Consider the following 12,600-nt stretch of genomic DNA (forward strand, 5'->3'; position numbering starts at 1 on the left):
TACTTTTTGCCGTGTGAAGGTAATAGCGTCACAGTGGGACATTTTGAAGAGTTTATTTAACAACTGACAACCAATAAAACATCATGAAACAAAATGATATGCATCTTAAATGTAACAAGATCTTAAGGTGCATGCAATTTTTTTAACTTTATTTCTTCTTCTTTCTTTTTTTTAAATGCAGTTCGGCAGTCCTCCTGTCATTTCCGATTGGTGGACAATCTATCACCGACATCCAGGGGACTTCAACTGATGAAAATTACAGTTGCATTTCTTTCTTTATTTTATTCTCTCTATTATTAAAACAAGCAGATGGTGTGTGTGTGTCTGTGTGTCTGTGTGTCTGTCTGTGTGTGTTTATTCTGTGCATGCATTCATGTTATTACTTTTCTGACCACAAAATTGTCCTCTTCTCCTAGGTTGCACTGTTATATACACATGTAATATCGTACAAATGCTCTTTTGCACTATTGTTGTTCATCACACTGTCATTCCAATAAAAAGAGCAGTGGGTCAAATAAATCTTCAGTTGAAAAAAAGAAAAGAAATGCTCACATGTTGTGGGTTTTCCGCCAAGGTTTTGAGCCAAACATTCAGGACATTTTTTTAAAGATTTTTTTTTCCTTAATTAAATTTTACATTTTCATTTGTTTTGAATATTTTTTTTTTAGAATCGTCTTATCCTAATATTGTCTTTGTCTTCAATGGTGAGGATTTCCCATCAAAGTTTCCCCTTGGTTTAATACTTTAGGGGATTTTCAAACGTCGAGAAGTATGGCTGTAATGCCCCAAGATTTGTTCTCCCTGAAAAAAATCATAGAGTAACAATATATTAAACTACAGAGCAACCTGGCTTTCAGGGGTTTGCATTAGATTTACTTCAGTATTATTAATGTAATATCAACGGATGCCTTCTGCATTGCCTTGATTTCATATTTCGAAAGGCAGCCGTATTCATGCATTAAAGAGAAATCCTAATCTTTTTTTTAATAGAACACAGGGTTTTGGTGCAAATCCATGGGGCATTACTTTAAATATTCAACAGAGTGAAATTGGAAGAAATCAACATTAAAAATGAAAGCACAATTTTTTCTCTCTGCACGTTTTGACTGTGCATCAATCATTAATGCTACTTCATTTGTTGGTGTGAGGAACACAGTAAAATATCTGGAAAGCAACATAAAAATGGTAAGTGTAATGAAAAATAAAACGCCTTTAAAGCAAAGTATTTTTTATTCACACAAATTTAATAAGATATATAACAACCATTTGGTCCATAAATATTTAAGGGGAAATAGTTTCTATACACCATCTTTTTTTTCTTCTTCTTCTTCAAGAAAACAAGGAAACATGGAGAATCTTGACAGAACACTTACTGTACTATTAACACGAAGATCAATATATAAGATTCTTGGATTTACCAGCTATATCTGAAAGAGTGCACATCGCAGCCCCCCAACCCAACTCCCGTTTTAACAGAATACACCATTAAAAAGATATTCAGAAATAAGATGCAAAACAGTACAAAACTAGTGAGGCGTCAGAAGGATGTGAATCAGTTAACAAACAACACATAGATCCTGAATTTCACAAACTTTCTTCCGAGTTATAGCATAAGGCACATATTAGAACTGAGTTAAGCATCTACCTCATTGAGTAGATCTATAGTACCGCTGTGTTCTACAATAGAACAGATCTGACACTTACAATGAAATGTTTCACCCCAGCAAGGACTCGCTTTCTCTCTGTGTTTAGCTTCCAGCCAGAAGAAATGTGATTTTTTTTTTTTTGGTTCTATTCGGAGGGAAATGTCCATAAAGGAAGGGAAATATGTCCATAAAGATTTAAAAAAGCGGGAAAAAGAAAAAAAAGAAGGTAGTTGATGATTTTTCCCCCCACCAGCTCCGGCAGAATTTTCCAGCTGTCTGAGGCCGTAAAAAAACCAAAGATTTCCCCACCCTCGAAATTATGCTTATTCCGAATGAGCCTGCTACCCTGAGCACATGGAGTAATGCACTTCACGCCGGCCACTCTGTGTCGCCGCGCACCGGCATTTAGCGAATCGGCGGCCGTGGCCTTCGGGCTTGCAAAAAAAAAAGTGCTCTGTCATTTAAAACAATCTTTTCAACACAGTGCCCGACCTGTGACTGGCTCTCTGGCGCCTAAACACTCGGCACACACTGTACACCGCCGAGCGTTTATGGGGTCATACTGAGAGAACAAAATAAAATTGACATTGATTTGAAAAAAACAGCCAGCGCAGACAAGGCCAATCAGATATATATATATAGATCTATATATATATATATATTTTTTTTAAATCAATATTCCAAATATGAAAATATCCAATATAATATTGGAGCACAATGTGGGGATTAAAATAATATGTAAGCCAGCATGGACTCATTTACAGAGATTAATTTCTCTTTAGAGCACATCCAGGTGGGCTACCTGGAGATGATAATAATTTCCCAATACAAACAAATATCTAGAATACACGGGAATACAAACTCAGCTGCCAAGCGATTGCAAATGCTACACATAAAAAAAAAAATTCCTTTCCCGGGGGGCTGTCTCTGGTTGCTGGAGGGTGTATTAAAAAAAAAAAAAAAAAAAAAAAAAAAAAAAAGTAAACAAGTAAAATCTGTGTTAGAAAAGGTTTGTCAGGGTCGTTTGTGAGGGGCTCCCGGATTCGTGGCTGTCCAAACTAGAGGTGACAGAGGTCACTACAGTGATTGAGGGATTGGTCAGGTCAGTTAGTGTGGTCGCAGTGCTGGGAGAGGTCAGCGAGGTGCTGTCTGTTGAGGGAGGAGGGAGCGACGCCCCATCGGCCTTATCAACACCCCCATTCTCCTGCCGCAAAACGTTCCTTCTGAATTTGGCTCTTGCGTTTTGGAACCAAACCTGCAAACCAATCCCAACGTCTTTACTCTTCAAAAATGACCGCGACTCAGCTGCCCTAAATATCTCTGCATCTCATGACATCACATCAGAATTGCACCTACTCTACTCACAGTCTACTTTTCTTCATTTGTTTTTTTCCAAAAGTGACACTACACAGAATGTTAATTTTGGAGAACTGGGGCCAAGTTTCAGCCATGACCAGCTGGAGAAAGAATGAGGCCTCCCAGTCCGGGCCTGCAGTGGTCAGTGCCGGACTTCAGAGGAATTTATATTAATGATATTAAAATCTATGCCCAGTTCCAACTGTTGCCAGAAGAGTGCTAATAAAACCTGCATTCCTGAGACAGGCCTCGCGCCCCAGGATGAGTTAAGATCTCTGAGAGCGAGTCTGACCACAAATTGCATTCAGAACAGTTCAGATGGCTACTCTGATGAGAAAACGGGCAGAAAACCAAAAAAGGACAAAATGAACACAAACATGGAACTAAAAAATGGGATGGGTGAAGCGGCGGCAGCAAATCAACGATGTGGACAGGACATGTGTGAGAATGGACGGGTGGAGCAGGAGGGGGTCGGGGCGCCAGGGGCTTACCTGAAGAACTCTTTTGGTGAGGCCCGTCTTCTGGGCGAGCTGTTTTAAGTCCTTGGCGTCCGGGTTGTGGTTGATGGCGAAGTAGGACTTCATGGTGCGGAGCTGGTGGTGCTTGAAGGACGTGCGCATGCGCTTGGTCTTCTGGGAGGGCGGGTACGGCTGCTGATCCCGGTCCAGGTGATCTGTCTCGTTCTCGTTGCAACCTGCGCACAGCAGAGAACAGAGGGGAGGAAGCAACTGGCGTCAGCGGAGAGCACAGATGGCGCCACGAGGCTCGGCGACTGGCGAAGTGTTGATCAGTGCAGCTGATCAAGCAGATCGGGGCTGCCGGTGTGTCTCCGTGCGAGAGAACAAGAGAACGGCGGGCGAGAGCTGTTAATTAAATGAGAAATTTAAGGCCTGTCAGGAAGCGGCTTCACCTGCGTTCCATAAACAGGAGTGTTAATGGAACTTCATTCACACTGATTAACATCCACTCATTCGTGAGAAGGAGTTGTTATATTCTTGGAACCAAAGCAGTATGATAGTACTCTTTTTAAAATTATAATTAGCTCATTTGTAATCTTATTTGTTCATTTTGTGCATTTTGAATCAAATACACCAAATGTTTTTGCATGCGTGAATAATTTCTAAGATTATGTATTTGTAACAGGCCAAAATTAGCCAAACTGAATGTATTTTTTCTAGCATTTTAGTGACTTAATATCACAGCCTGTTGAGGAAAATGTTCCTCTTTCTATTTAAGCAATGACATCGTCGTCACAGATAATCTCAAGAGCGTGATTCAATTCTCTGCCATTTTTATAATAAAGTAGTTATACATTGTGAATTGCACAAATTAAGGCTAATTGCAGTTAGTCTTCGTCTGAAATGAATGTGTACATGCATAAACCGTTTTAAAGGTTTAAATAAAGTAGACGCGGAAGCGTGCTTGTGTTTTTGCGGACGATGAGGTCTCGCCCGTCGTCGTCCCGATCAGGCGGCTGCGATTCCCCCGCTCGCCACCAGGGGTCTCTGTCTGCAAACCGCATGTTACCTGCGCGCTTCACCGCGACCCCTGGAACCCTGGACCGTCGCTCTGAGCGTCGGGTGGTTTTTTCGTAACGGTTACAATATTAATGTCGGTAAAAAAAAAAAAATATATATATATATATACATATATATAATTAAAAGCATTAAAAAAATTACTACAGCAATCCCATTTAAAGGCCCCTTTTCCTTTTTATTTGGTGGGAAAACACTCGGCCTGCGGATAGAATTATTTCCAGGTGCAACATAAAACAATGGGCCTAAAACGAACGAAACCTAAAAAGTATAAAATGGGGGGTAAAACGTTTTTTTTTTTTTTTTTTAATAATTTTTAATTTATATTCAGCGACAAGTTTTAACGACGTTCTCCGCGCCGATCCGGGTTCGAGCGACAGGTAAGAAGTTCACCGGGCAACGAAAACCAAAATAAATAAACCGGCCAAATATTCTGAAAAGCCAGCCTACGAACAAATAAACCGACGAATTGCGTGTCGGTCGATCGGCGCAGACGTAGAGCGCGCAACGCACCTGCGCCGTAGCCGGCGATGTCCATGCCCATGGCCGGGCTCTTCCTCTTCCTCGGCCGGCCCTTCTGCACCGCGCCGGCGCCGTTGAAGTAGTTGAGCGCCAGGCCGCCGCCGCCCTTGGCCGCCAGCTCGGCGTAGTTGAGCTGGTGCTGCTGGAAGTCGCCGTGCGCCAGGCTCTCGAAGTGCGCCCGGCAGTACACCAGGCTGTCCTTCATGCCGAAGTGGTCGCCCGTGGTCAGCGTCTTGGCGCAGGTGGTGCAGGTGAAGCAGCTCAGGTGGTAGACGGCGTCGCGGGCGCGCATCACCATCTCCGACGCCGAGATGCCCAGGTGGCAGCGGGCGCACCTCTGCACGGAGAACCTTCTGGAACAGGGAGACGCCATTTCACCACCATTTTTAATACGGGGGCATTATTCCTACTGCTTTTACATTTACAATTAATACTAAATAACAATACTAATAATAAAGGCCTGCGGCGATCGCACAACGACACACCAAACGTATTTCCTTTCTTTTTTATTTATTCCGGTAGGTCTCGGCCTTCGGCTGCGCTGACTAAACTCCTCTTTATTTCGGTCGTTGCGCGTAACAATTTCATCTGATTTTCCTGCATGAAACATAATTTGCATGCGCACGCAAATATAGATAGATATAGATATACACAGACAGATTAGATATATAGATGGATGAAAAAAAAAATATATATATATATATAGATAGATAGATAGATAGATAGATAGATAGATAGATTAGATATATAGATGGATGGATGGATTATAGATAGATAGATAGATAGATAGATAGATAGATAGATAGATAGATAGATAGATAGATAGATAGATAGATTAGATATATAGATGGATGGATGGATTATAGATAGATAGATAGATAGATAGATAGATAGATAGATAGATAGATAGATAGATAGATAGATAGATAGATAGATAGATAGATAGATAGATAGATTAGATATATAGATGGATGGATGGATTATAGATAGATAGATAGATAGATAGATAGATAGATAGATAGATAGATAGATAGATGGATGGATGGATGGATGGATGGATGGATGGATGGATGGATGGATGGATATTTGGATAGACAGGTAGAAATGTACCTGTAATAATCCTCCTTGCAGTAGATGCTCCCGTCCTTGGCGAAGCACGTCAGCTCGGACTCCAGCGCCAGTTTGCACTCGCAGCATTTGAGGCAGCGCAGGTGCCACTGCTTGTCCACCGCCAGCAGGTAGTACCTGTCCGAGATCTTCCCGCCGCAGCCCGCGCACAGAGCCGGCTTCTCCGGGCTCATGGTGGGCATCGTCTGCGTGGGGGCGAGACGCGGAGACACGGGCCTTTCACTCGCCACTCGCTCTTTATTTTATTCGCCGCTTTCTTTTTTAATTTATGTCTGTGTCTCTGTGTGTGTCCATTTTTCGTTAAAATATTTTTCAAGTTCTAAATGTATTTTTATGTAATCGATAATACGTCTGAAAATTGCATGGAAAGCTGCGTTATACTAATTTTTAATACGCATTTTTTAGAAAGCTATTGTTCTAATAGTGTTCTATTGTCTATAATGCAGATCTAATTTATGGCATTGTTTTTCATCTATTATTTGAAAGAAACACCTTGTGGATTCCCTTCCACGTGATATTCTTATAATAAAATGTTAAATTCAGCCAATATTCAATACGAAGCGTTACTGTAGTAATTGTCATTGCTGCTGAAATTTAGCACAATCCACTTTACTAGCGTCGATGGGCTAAAGAATCATCTTAATAATTCGTTCACGAATAAAAGAGCTGAGACCGACGCCGCACGGTCTGCTTTTTCCGGCCTGGCGTGGAAACGGGCGCCTTACCGTCTCCCTCCCGTTCATCTGGACGCCTTTGGCCAGGCGCGACTCGCTTTTCGATCTCCTCTCCATCTCCTCCATGATCCCCTGGATCTGATCTCCGGATATGCCGTGGAAAAGCATGGCTGCCTTGCGCCCCACAACTTCCATATACAGTCTAGCGCATCGGGAGCGGGCCGGATCTGCGGACGCACACGGGGCGGCGCGGGGACGCGCGTCTCCACTCCTCCTCCGGCGTCTCGCAGCGAGCAGCAGACGAAGATGGTGATGATGAAGAAGAAGAAGAGGAATAGTCCGAAACGACGATCTGCTGGCAAAGTTGAAGTGACTGTCGCATTTATTAGAAAATTTTTTTTTGCAGTAAGTCCTGGGTTCCGGGGTGGCGCCGCGCGCGGAGGTCAGGCTGGGACTGGCGGGATTTTTTGGGGAGCCCGCGTCCTATTTGTGAAGAGAGCGGGATCTGCCCTGCCCAGCCGGGATAATTGGGTAGGAGGAGCCCCACCCCTCCCTCCACTGTCACCCAGTCCCGTTCACCGACAAAGAGCCGCCGCCACTCTCCCGCACACCCCCGGAGACGCGGGCAGCGCCACCCGGTACCGACCGTTTCTCTCTCTCTTTTTTTTTTTTTTCTTCCACTTTTCACTCTCACCGCCGACATTTTACCAGGTTTACACGGAACTGCGCACGGAGCGTCCATCACCGGTCCGATCGTACTATTGCAGACTTTTTTATATTCGTTCTAGCCATCACAACTCTACATTTCTGCTGTACCGTGGGCTGAAACTTGCACGGAATTGTAATATTTTCTTACATTTACCTTTATTCGACCTTTTGCTATTGATTATGTGAAGGGTATTATTGCTGCACACATTGTAGTTACGGAGTAAATATTAAAGATCAAATAATAATCAGAATCATACTCAGTTTTCTCCCGTTCTGGCTCTTAGTATGTGTGTGTGTGTGTAGGTCGGGTGGAGTGTGTAAACTACGTGAGAGGCAGAGAAAGAGAGAGACAGTGAAGACTGTCACGTACGTGCGTGGATGCGGTGGACCGGACCTGTTTGAGACCCGTTACGTTTTCACCGCGCGTGGTGGGATTACAGGGAAATTAAGGGTGGGGGGGGCTACTTTTTCCTTTTAATTTATTCCTTCTAATTTATTATTATTATCATTATTAATAATAATGAAAACACACGAATAAAAAATAATCAATAAATAATCCAGATTTTTTTTTACATAACTGAATTGATGATTTATTTTTTAAATTGGGAAAAGGATATTGTATTCGTACAGGGCATGATGGAGGTGAAGGTAATTCGTCCGGCGCGGGGTGAGAGTGAGACCGAACTGGGGGGTCAAAGTTAAAAGCGCAGCCGAACCGGATGAGGTTTTTTTCTGCTGTTGTCTGGTGAGTGACAAAAAGCGACACGTGTCGACGGAACAAAAAAAAACGACGTCTTTAATCCAATCAAATCAATTTTCTGTTATTTAACCTCTTTTCGTTGCCGCTGCGCATTTTGCTGTGGGTAATATTTTATTTCTGGCGAACTCGTAGCTTTTGCACGTGAGAAAATATTCAAGAAATATTGTGGGAAAATTCTGGAAAAATAAACGGTCTGACAATCACGTAACCCATGTTAAAAATATAATATAAAAAAAAGAAAATATGTGATACAGCACAGGCCCTCTTATAATATTCCATAATTTTAAAACACGTCTCTATATATTTAAAAAAGATTCAGTTTTGTATTCCATCCCGTTTATTATCTTGTGGAGGGTTTTTGGCTATTTTCTGCTCTCCCTTCTCATCTCTTCACCGTGAGACGGGTGGGGAACTGATTCAGATCATCGCGGATTCTTGTTTCCCCCAACGCAGTTTTTTTTTTATTTCCTTTCGATGTGAAATATATGTATAAATGTTAATAACGCGACTAACTGTGCGTAACGGTAACGAGACACCCTCTCCACCCTCTCCACCCTCCGTCCCCGCCGCAGCCCCGGGCCGTGGGTGCGTCAATTAGCGCCAAATCTCGCCTGTCACCCGTCGCCATAGTGACGGGTTGTGGGCCAGCGCATTGCCACACCCGACCTTTTTACCCTGGATCATGGATATTAACGTTAATACCGTTATCTAAAATCCTTATTAAGATGTGAACATTTTGTACGTTTTTTTTTTTTTGCAAACAACCTTCCAAAGAAACCTGTTTCCGGATTAAGGTGATGGGGTAAATCTAAAGGCGGGGCCGGGAAGGGATTTCTCAGAAACGCACGGGCCACGTCGTCATTGTCACCTGCACTCCTGACTGCGCAGCCACTCCTGTTACCCAATCCGTCCAAATCAAGGGCTGTCGTCTCGGCGTCGTGCTGCTATTCGCACCACGCTGCCTCAGTTTTTTTAAAGGGCTCTGAGCTGCGGGGTCAGGGGTCAAATAAATAAAAGGTGTTCTGGGATCGGTAAGAACAGAGTTCGGTGTGTATACACAGGCCCTTTTGGAGACTGTATGAAAATGAAGTGTGATTGGTTTGGATGCATTTCAATAAATCTTGTGCAGTGTCATACATTTTTTATATCAATGCTATTATTTCAAAATCTTATGATAAAACAGGAAATAAGATTTTGAATATGCCTTCCCACTTGTGGGACTAATAAAGAATCATCTTATCTGAACTGTGGAGTCTTTCCATCGGAAAGCTTGCATCCGAATAGCCGGAATAAAGTGTTTCGAAACACGAAATCGTCTTTGACAAAGGGATCGAAGACGTTAACGAGACGATAGAAGAGAGCGTGTGGATGACGGGGTTTATTTCCTCTGAAAAGCATTTTTTACTGTGGGCCAAGATACACAATAAACAAGTGAAGTGGTTTTAATGAATTTACTGGGGAATATCTCAGGACGTCTGAGGACGGCGGGAGCAGCTGGACCCGTCCAGAGCGACCTGGCATCCCGACTGTCACTTTTTGAGGCCTCGCTCTGACCAGAGGGAGCTGGTTGCCCATCTGACCACTTCATAAGCTGCCGCCTTGGGGCTGAGTGACATTGTCTCTGTTGCATGACCAGGCAGTGATGTGGGGGCTGCTCAGCTGCCGCTCGAGTGGAGGCACACATACACACACACACACACACACACACACACACACATGTGGGGACACGTATGTGCTGCCAAGCCCGTTCTCTGGATCGCTCGCACGTTTCACACCGCACCGCATAAACACGCATCTCACACTATAACACAATCCCCATGTGTGCAGCGAAACACACACTCTTCTGCTGCCAAACTCGGTGCCCTGTCCCCCCCCCCCCCCCCCCACACACACACACACATGCTCGCAAAACCCGGTCCAGATGCTGAGACGGATGTTTAGTTCAGCCGTCACACAGCTAATGCTCTGCGTTTCGCGGCCAGCCCTCTGTCACCCTCTGGCTGGCCTGCATGCGCGGCCCTGCCTCGCTCCTGACTCTGCCGCGGGGCGCCGAGCCTAGACCGTCAGCTGGAGAGGGCGGCCCTGTCTGGAATAGGCTCCAAACTGGAAGGCTCTGGCCCCGCGCTGCGGGAGCGCGGGGCCGCGCTAGCATATGCTATATCTGAAGGTCAGCTCGCAGCACCACAGACAACAACATTTCCACTTTTTCCGCTTTCGTTTGTTCGGTGTTAACGACTCCCGGTTCAAACGGGCAGGAGCCGAGTTCCTCGGCTACCCTGTGGCTATAAATGCGCAAAAAACAACCGGAAAACTCACACTCACACGCGTGCATATATATATATATATATATATATATTGAGCCAAACGTAAACTGCATGTACGCAATAATTGGTAAGTGCAATATAACGCAAGCCGGAAATGTTACTGCAGGATTGGGTCCACTCACGTACCAAATCGGCAGAGCAAACGATAGAGAATGCATTTATTTTGTTGTTCTGTCACAGTCGTGACTAAGACCCGTGTTCTGGTCCGGAGTTCTGGTGTTGTCCGCCCTGTGCCTCCAGTATATCGGGGTTCTGTGCGATCGCCGATCGCCACTCTTTTATTTCCGATTTACAATGCGCAGGATGTCTTCACAGATGTACGTAGGAAGATATTTTCCCGACCGCTCAGGAAACATACGGCCCATACGCAGCCTCGCAATTACAGCCCGCAGCCGGCGTTTAATGACTCAATTCATTTAGACTTTTCAACATTGCATTCTTCAAACCTCGCCCGGGCTGCAGACAGCACTTCTTGAACCCTCATATTTGCTTGCGGTTAGCACATTCAACATCAGGCCCCGACACGTGACAAGACCAGTGAGTGTTCAGACGTTTTCCTCCCTTTTGCTCCGGCAAGGCTCCCAGAAATCTGTCTTGGGCAGGCCGAACTAGTGTTCGGTGTTCGCGTCTCAGTCACCGACTGCTGAGGAATGGTGGCGGTTGGGGTGGGGCGGTGTGGGGGGGGTATATATTCGGAAAAAGCCATCTCTGAAGTCGGAGGACGCAGAGGGATGAGGCAGACACGGAAGTTGGCCTATTTCATGGTCAGGACGCGGGAGCCGGGGAACGGAGCCTCTGAATGGCAATGCATCTACCGTAATGTGACAGACAAGTCCCTAGGCAAAACGAGCAGGGCCATGGCAGGCGGGCCCAGGTACTTGATGAGTGTGACACCTTTGCCTTTCCGCTGGAAATGTTGTTGCCGCACGCTCCGCTGCCTCGGCTCAGAATTCGCCAAAATAAATTTTGCCTCTCATCGCGACTGGCGACGCATATCCCCCCCGCGCGCGAATCTGTCCGCGCCCGCCGCTGTTGAGATCATGAGGCTCCGTGTACACGCTCACGGGGGTTTGCTCCTGATCGCCGCGTTCCCCCGGCCCCGGGAACCGTGGCCGAGCCGGCAGGCAGCTGCGGCGGGGCCGCGCCGTTCGCCGGGGGCCAAAGTGGGGCCTAGCGGTTAAGGAAGTGGCCCCGTAATCAGAAGGTTGCTGGTTTGAATCCCGACCCGCCAAGGTGCCACTGAGTAAAGCACCGTCCCCACACACTGCTCCCCGGCGCCTGTCATGGCTGCCCACTGCTCACCAAGGGTGATGGGTTAAATGCAGAGGACAAATTTCAATATGTGCACCGTGTGCTGTGCTGCTGTGTATCGCATGTGACAATCACTACATTCCAACGTCACCTCCGGAGGAGCTCCCGAGGTTCCCTCCCTTCTCCCGGCGCTTGGCGCCGTCCTCCGCTCTCCCGGGCGGCGCAGCACTGGTGCGGAGCCTAATTGAGGCGGGAGGCTCCGCGTTCGTTTTGGCTCCAGCTGGAGAGATGAGCCGCGGGGAGATGCGGACAAGCAGGACTCTGCCAGCGGGCAGGAGGCGGAAGGGCCCGGCCGACGTCTGCGGCGTGTTGGTTAACAGAACCGCGCCTGGCCTGCCGCTTTTACACGTTATTGTTCTGATGGGACCTGCAAAGGCCTCCCGGCCCGGCAACGCTTGGAACCCGTGCCGGCGCGGCGGCGGCGGGTTTTTAACATTGAAAGGAACTCGTGTTCCCTCGCTGAAATTATGATGTTTCCTGGTTTCCCTTTATTTTATTTGTCTGCGCCCAAGGAGACCATAGTGCAGAGGTCAAGACGTTATACATATTAATATTCAGCGGGCTAATGAAGGATGGCCCATCCTCATTGGCTGAGACGCCGCAGGTCCTTCCTCAGTCCACACCACTCGTCCTGCT

General features: G+C 45.9%; 1 protein-coding gene across 3 annotated transcripts; it reads right to left on the reverse strand.

Moving 5' to 3' along the window:
- Nucleotides 1-37: 37 nt before the first annotated feature.
- On the reverse strand, nt 38-7,481 carry lhx9 (LIM homeobox 9). Of its 3 annotated transcripts, none has more exons than XM_028962954.1 (5): nt 6,913-7,423; nt 6,170-6,372; nt 5,051-5,412; nt 3,494-3,696; nt 38-801 (listed from the first exon to the last, which is right to left on the reverse strand). In XM_028962954.1, the coding sequence occupies exons 1-5, from the start codon at nt 7,054-7,056 to the stop codon at nt 745-747; spliced, it is 969 nt and encodes a 322-aa protein (XP_028818787.1). In that variant the 5' UTR covers nt 7,057-7,423; the 3' UTR covers nt 38-744. The 3 variants fall into 3 exon arrangements, with proteins under 3 accessions (XP_028818787.1, XP_028818786.1, XP_028818785.1); XM_028962953.1 differs by lacking the exon at nt 38-801 and adding an exon at nt 2,647-2,901 and having other exon boundaries at nt 5,051-5,409; nt 6,913-7,481; XM_028962952.1 differs by lacking the exon at nt 38-801 and adding an exon at nt 2,647-2,901 and having other exon boundaries at nt 6,913-7,449.
- Between the last annotated feature and the right edge of the window lie 5,119 nt (nt 7,482-12,600).

The sequence above is a fragment of the Denticeps clupeoides genome, chromosome 19 (assembly GCF_900700375.1).
Source record: "Denticeps clupeoides chromosome 19, fDenClu1.1, whole genome shotgun sequence".
NCBI classification, from domain to species: Eukaryota; Metazoa; Chordata; class Actinopteri; order Clupeiformes; family Denticipitidae; genus Denticeps; species Denticeps clupeoides.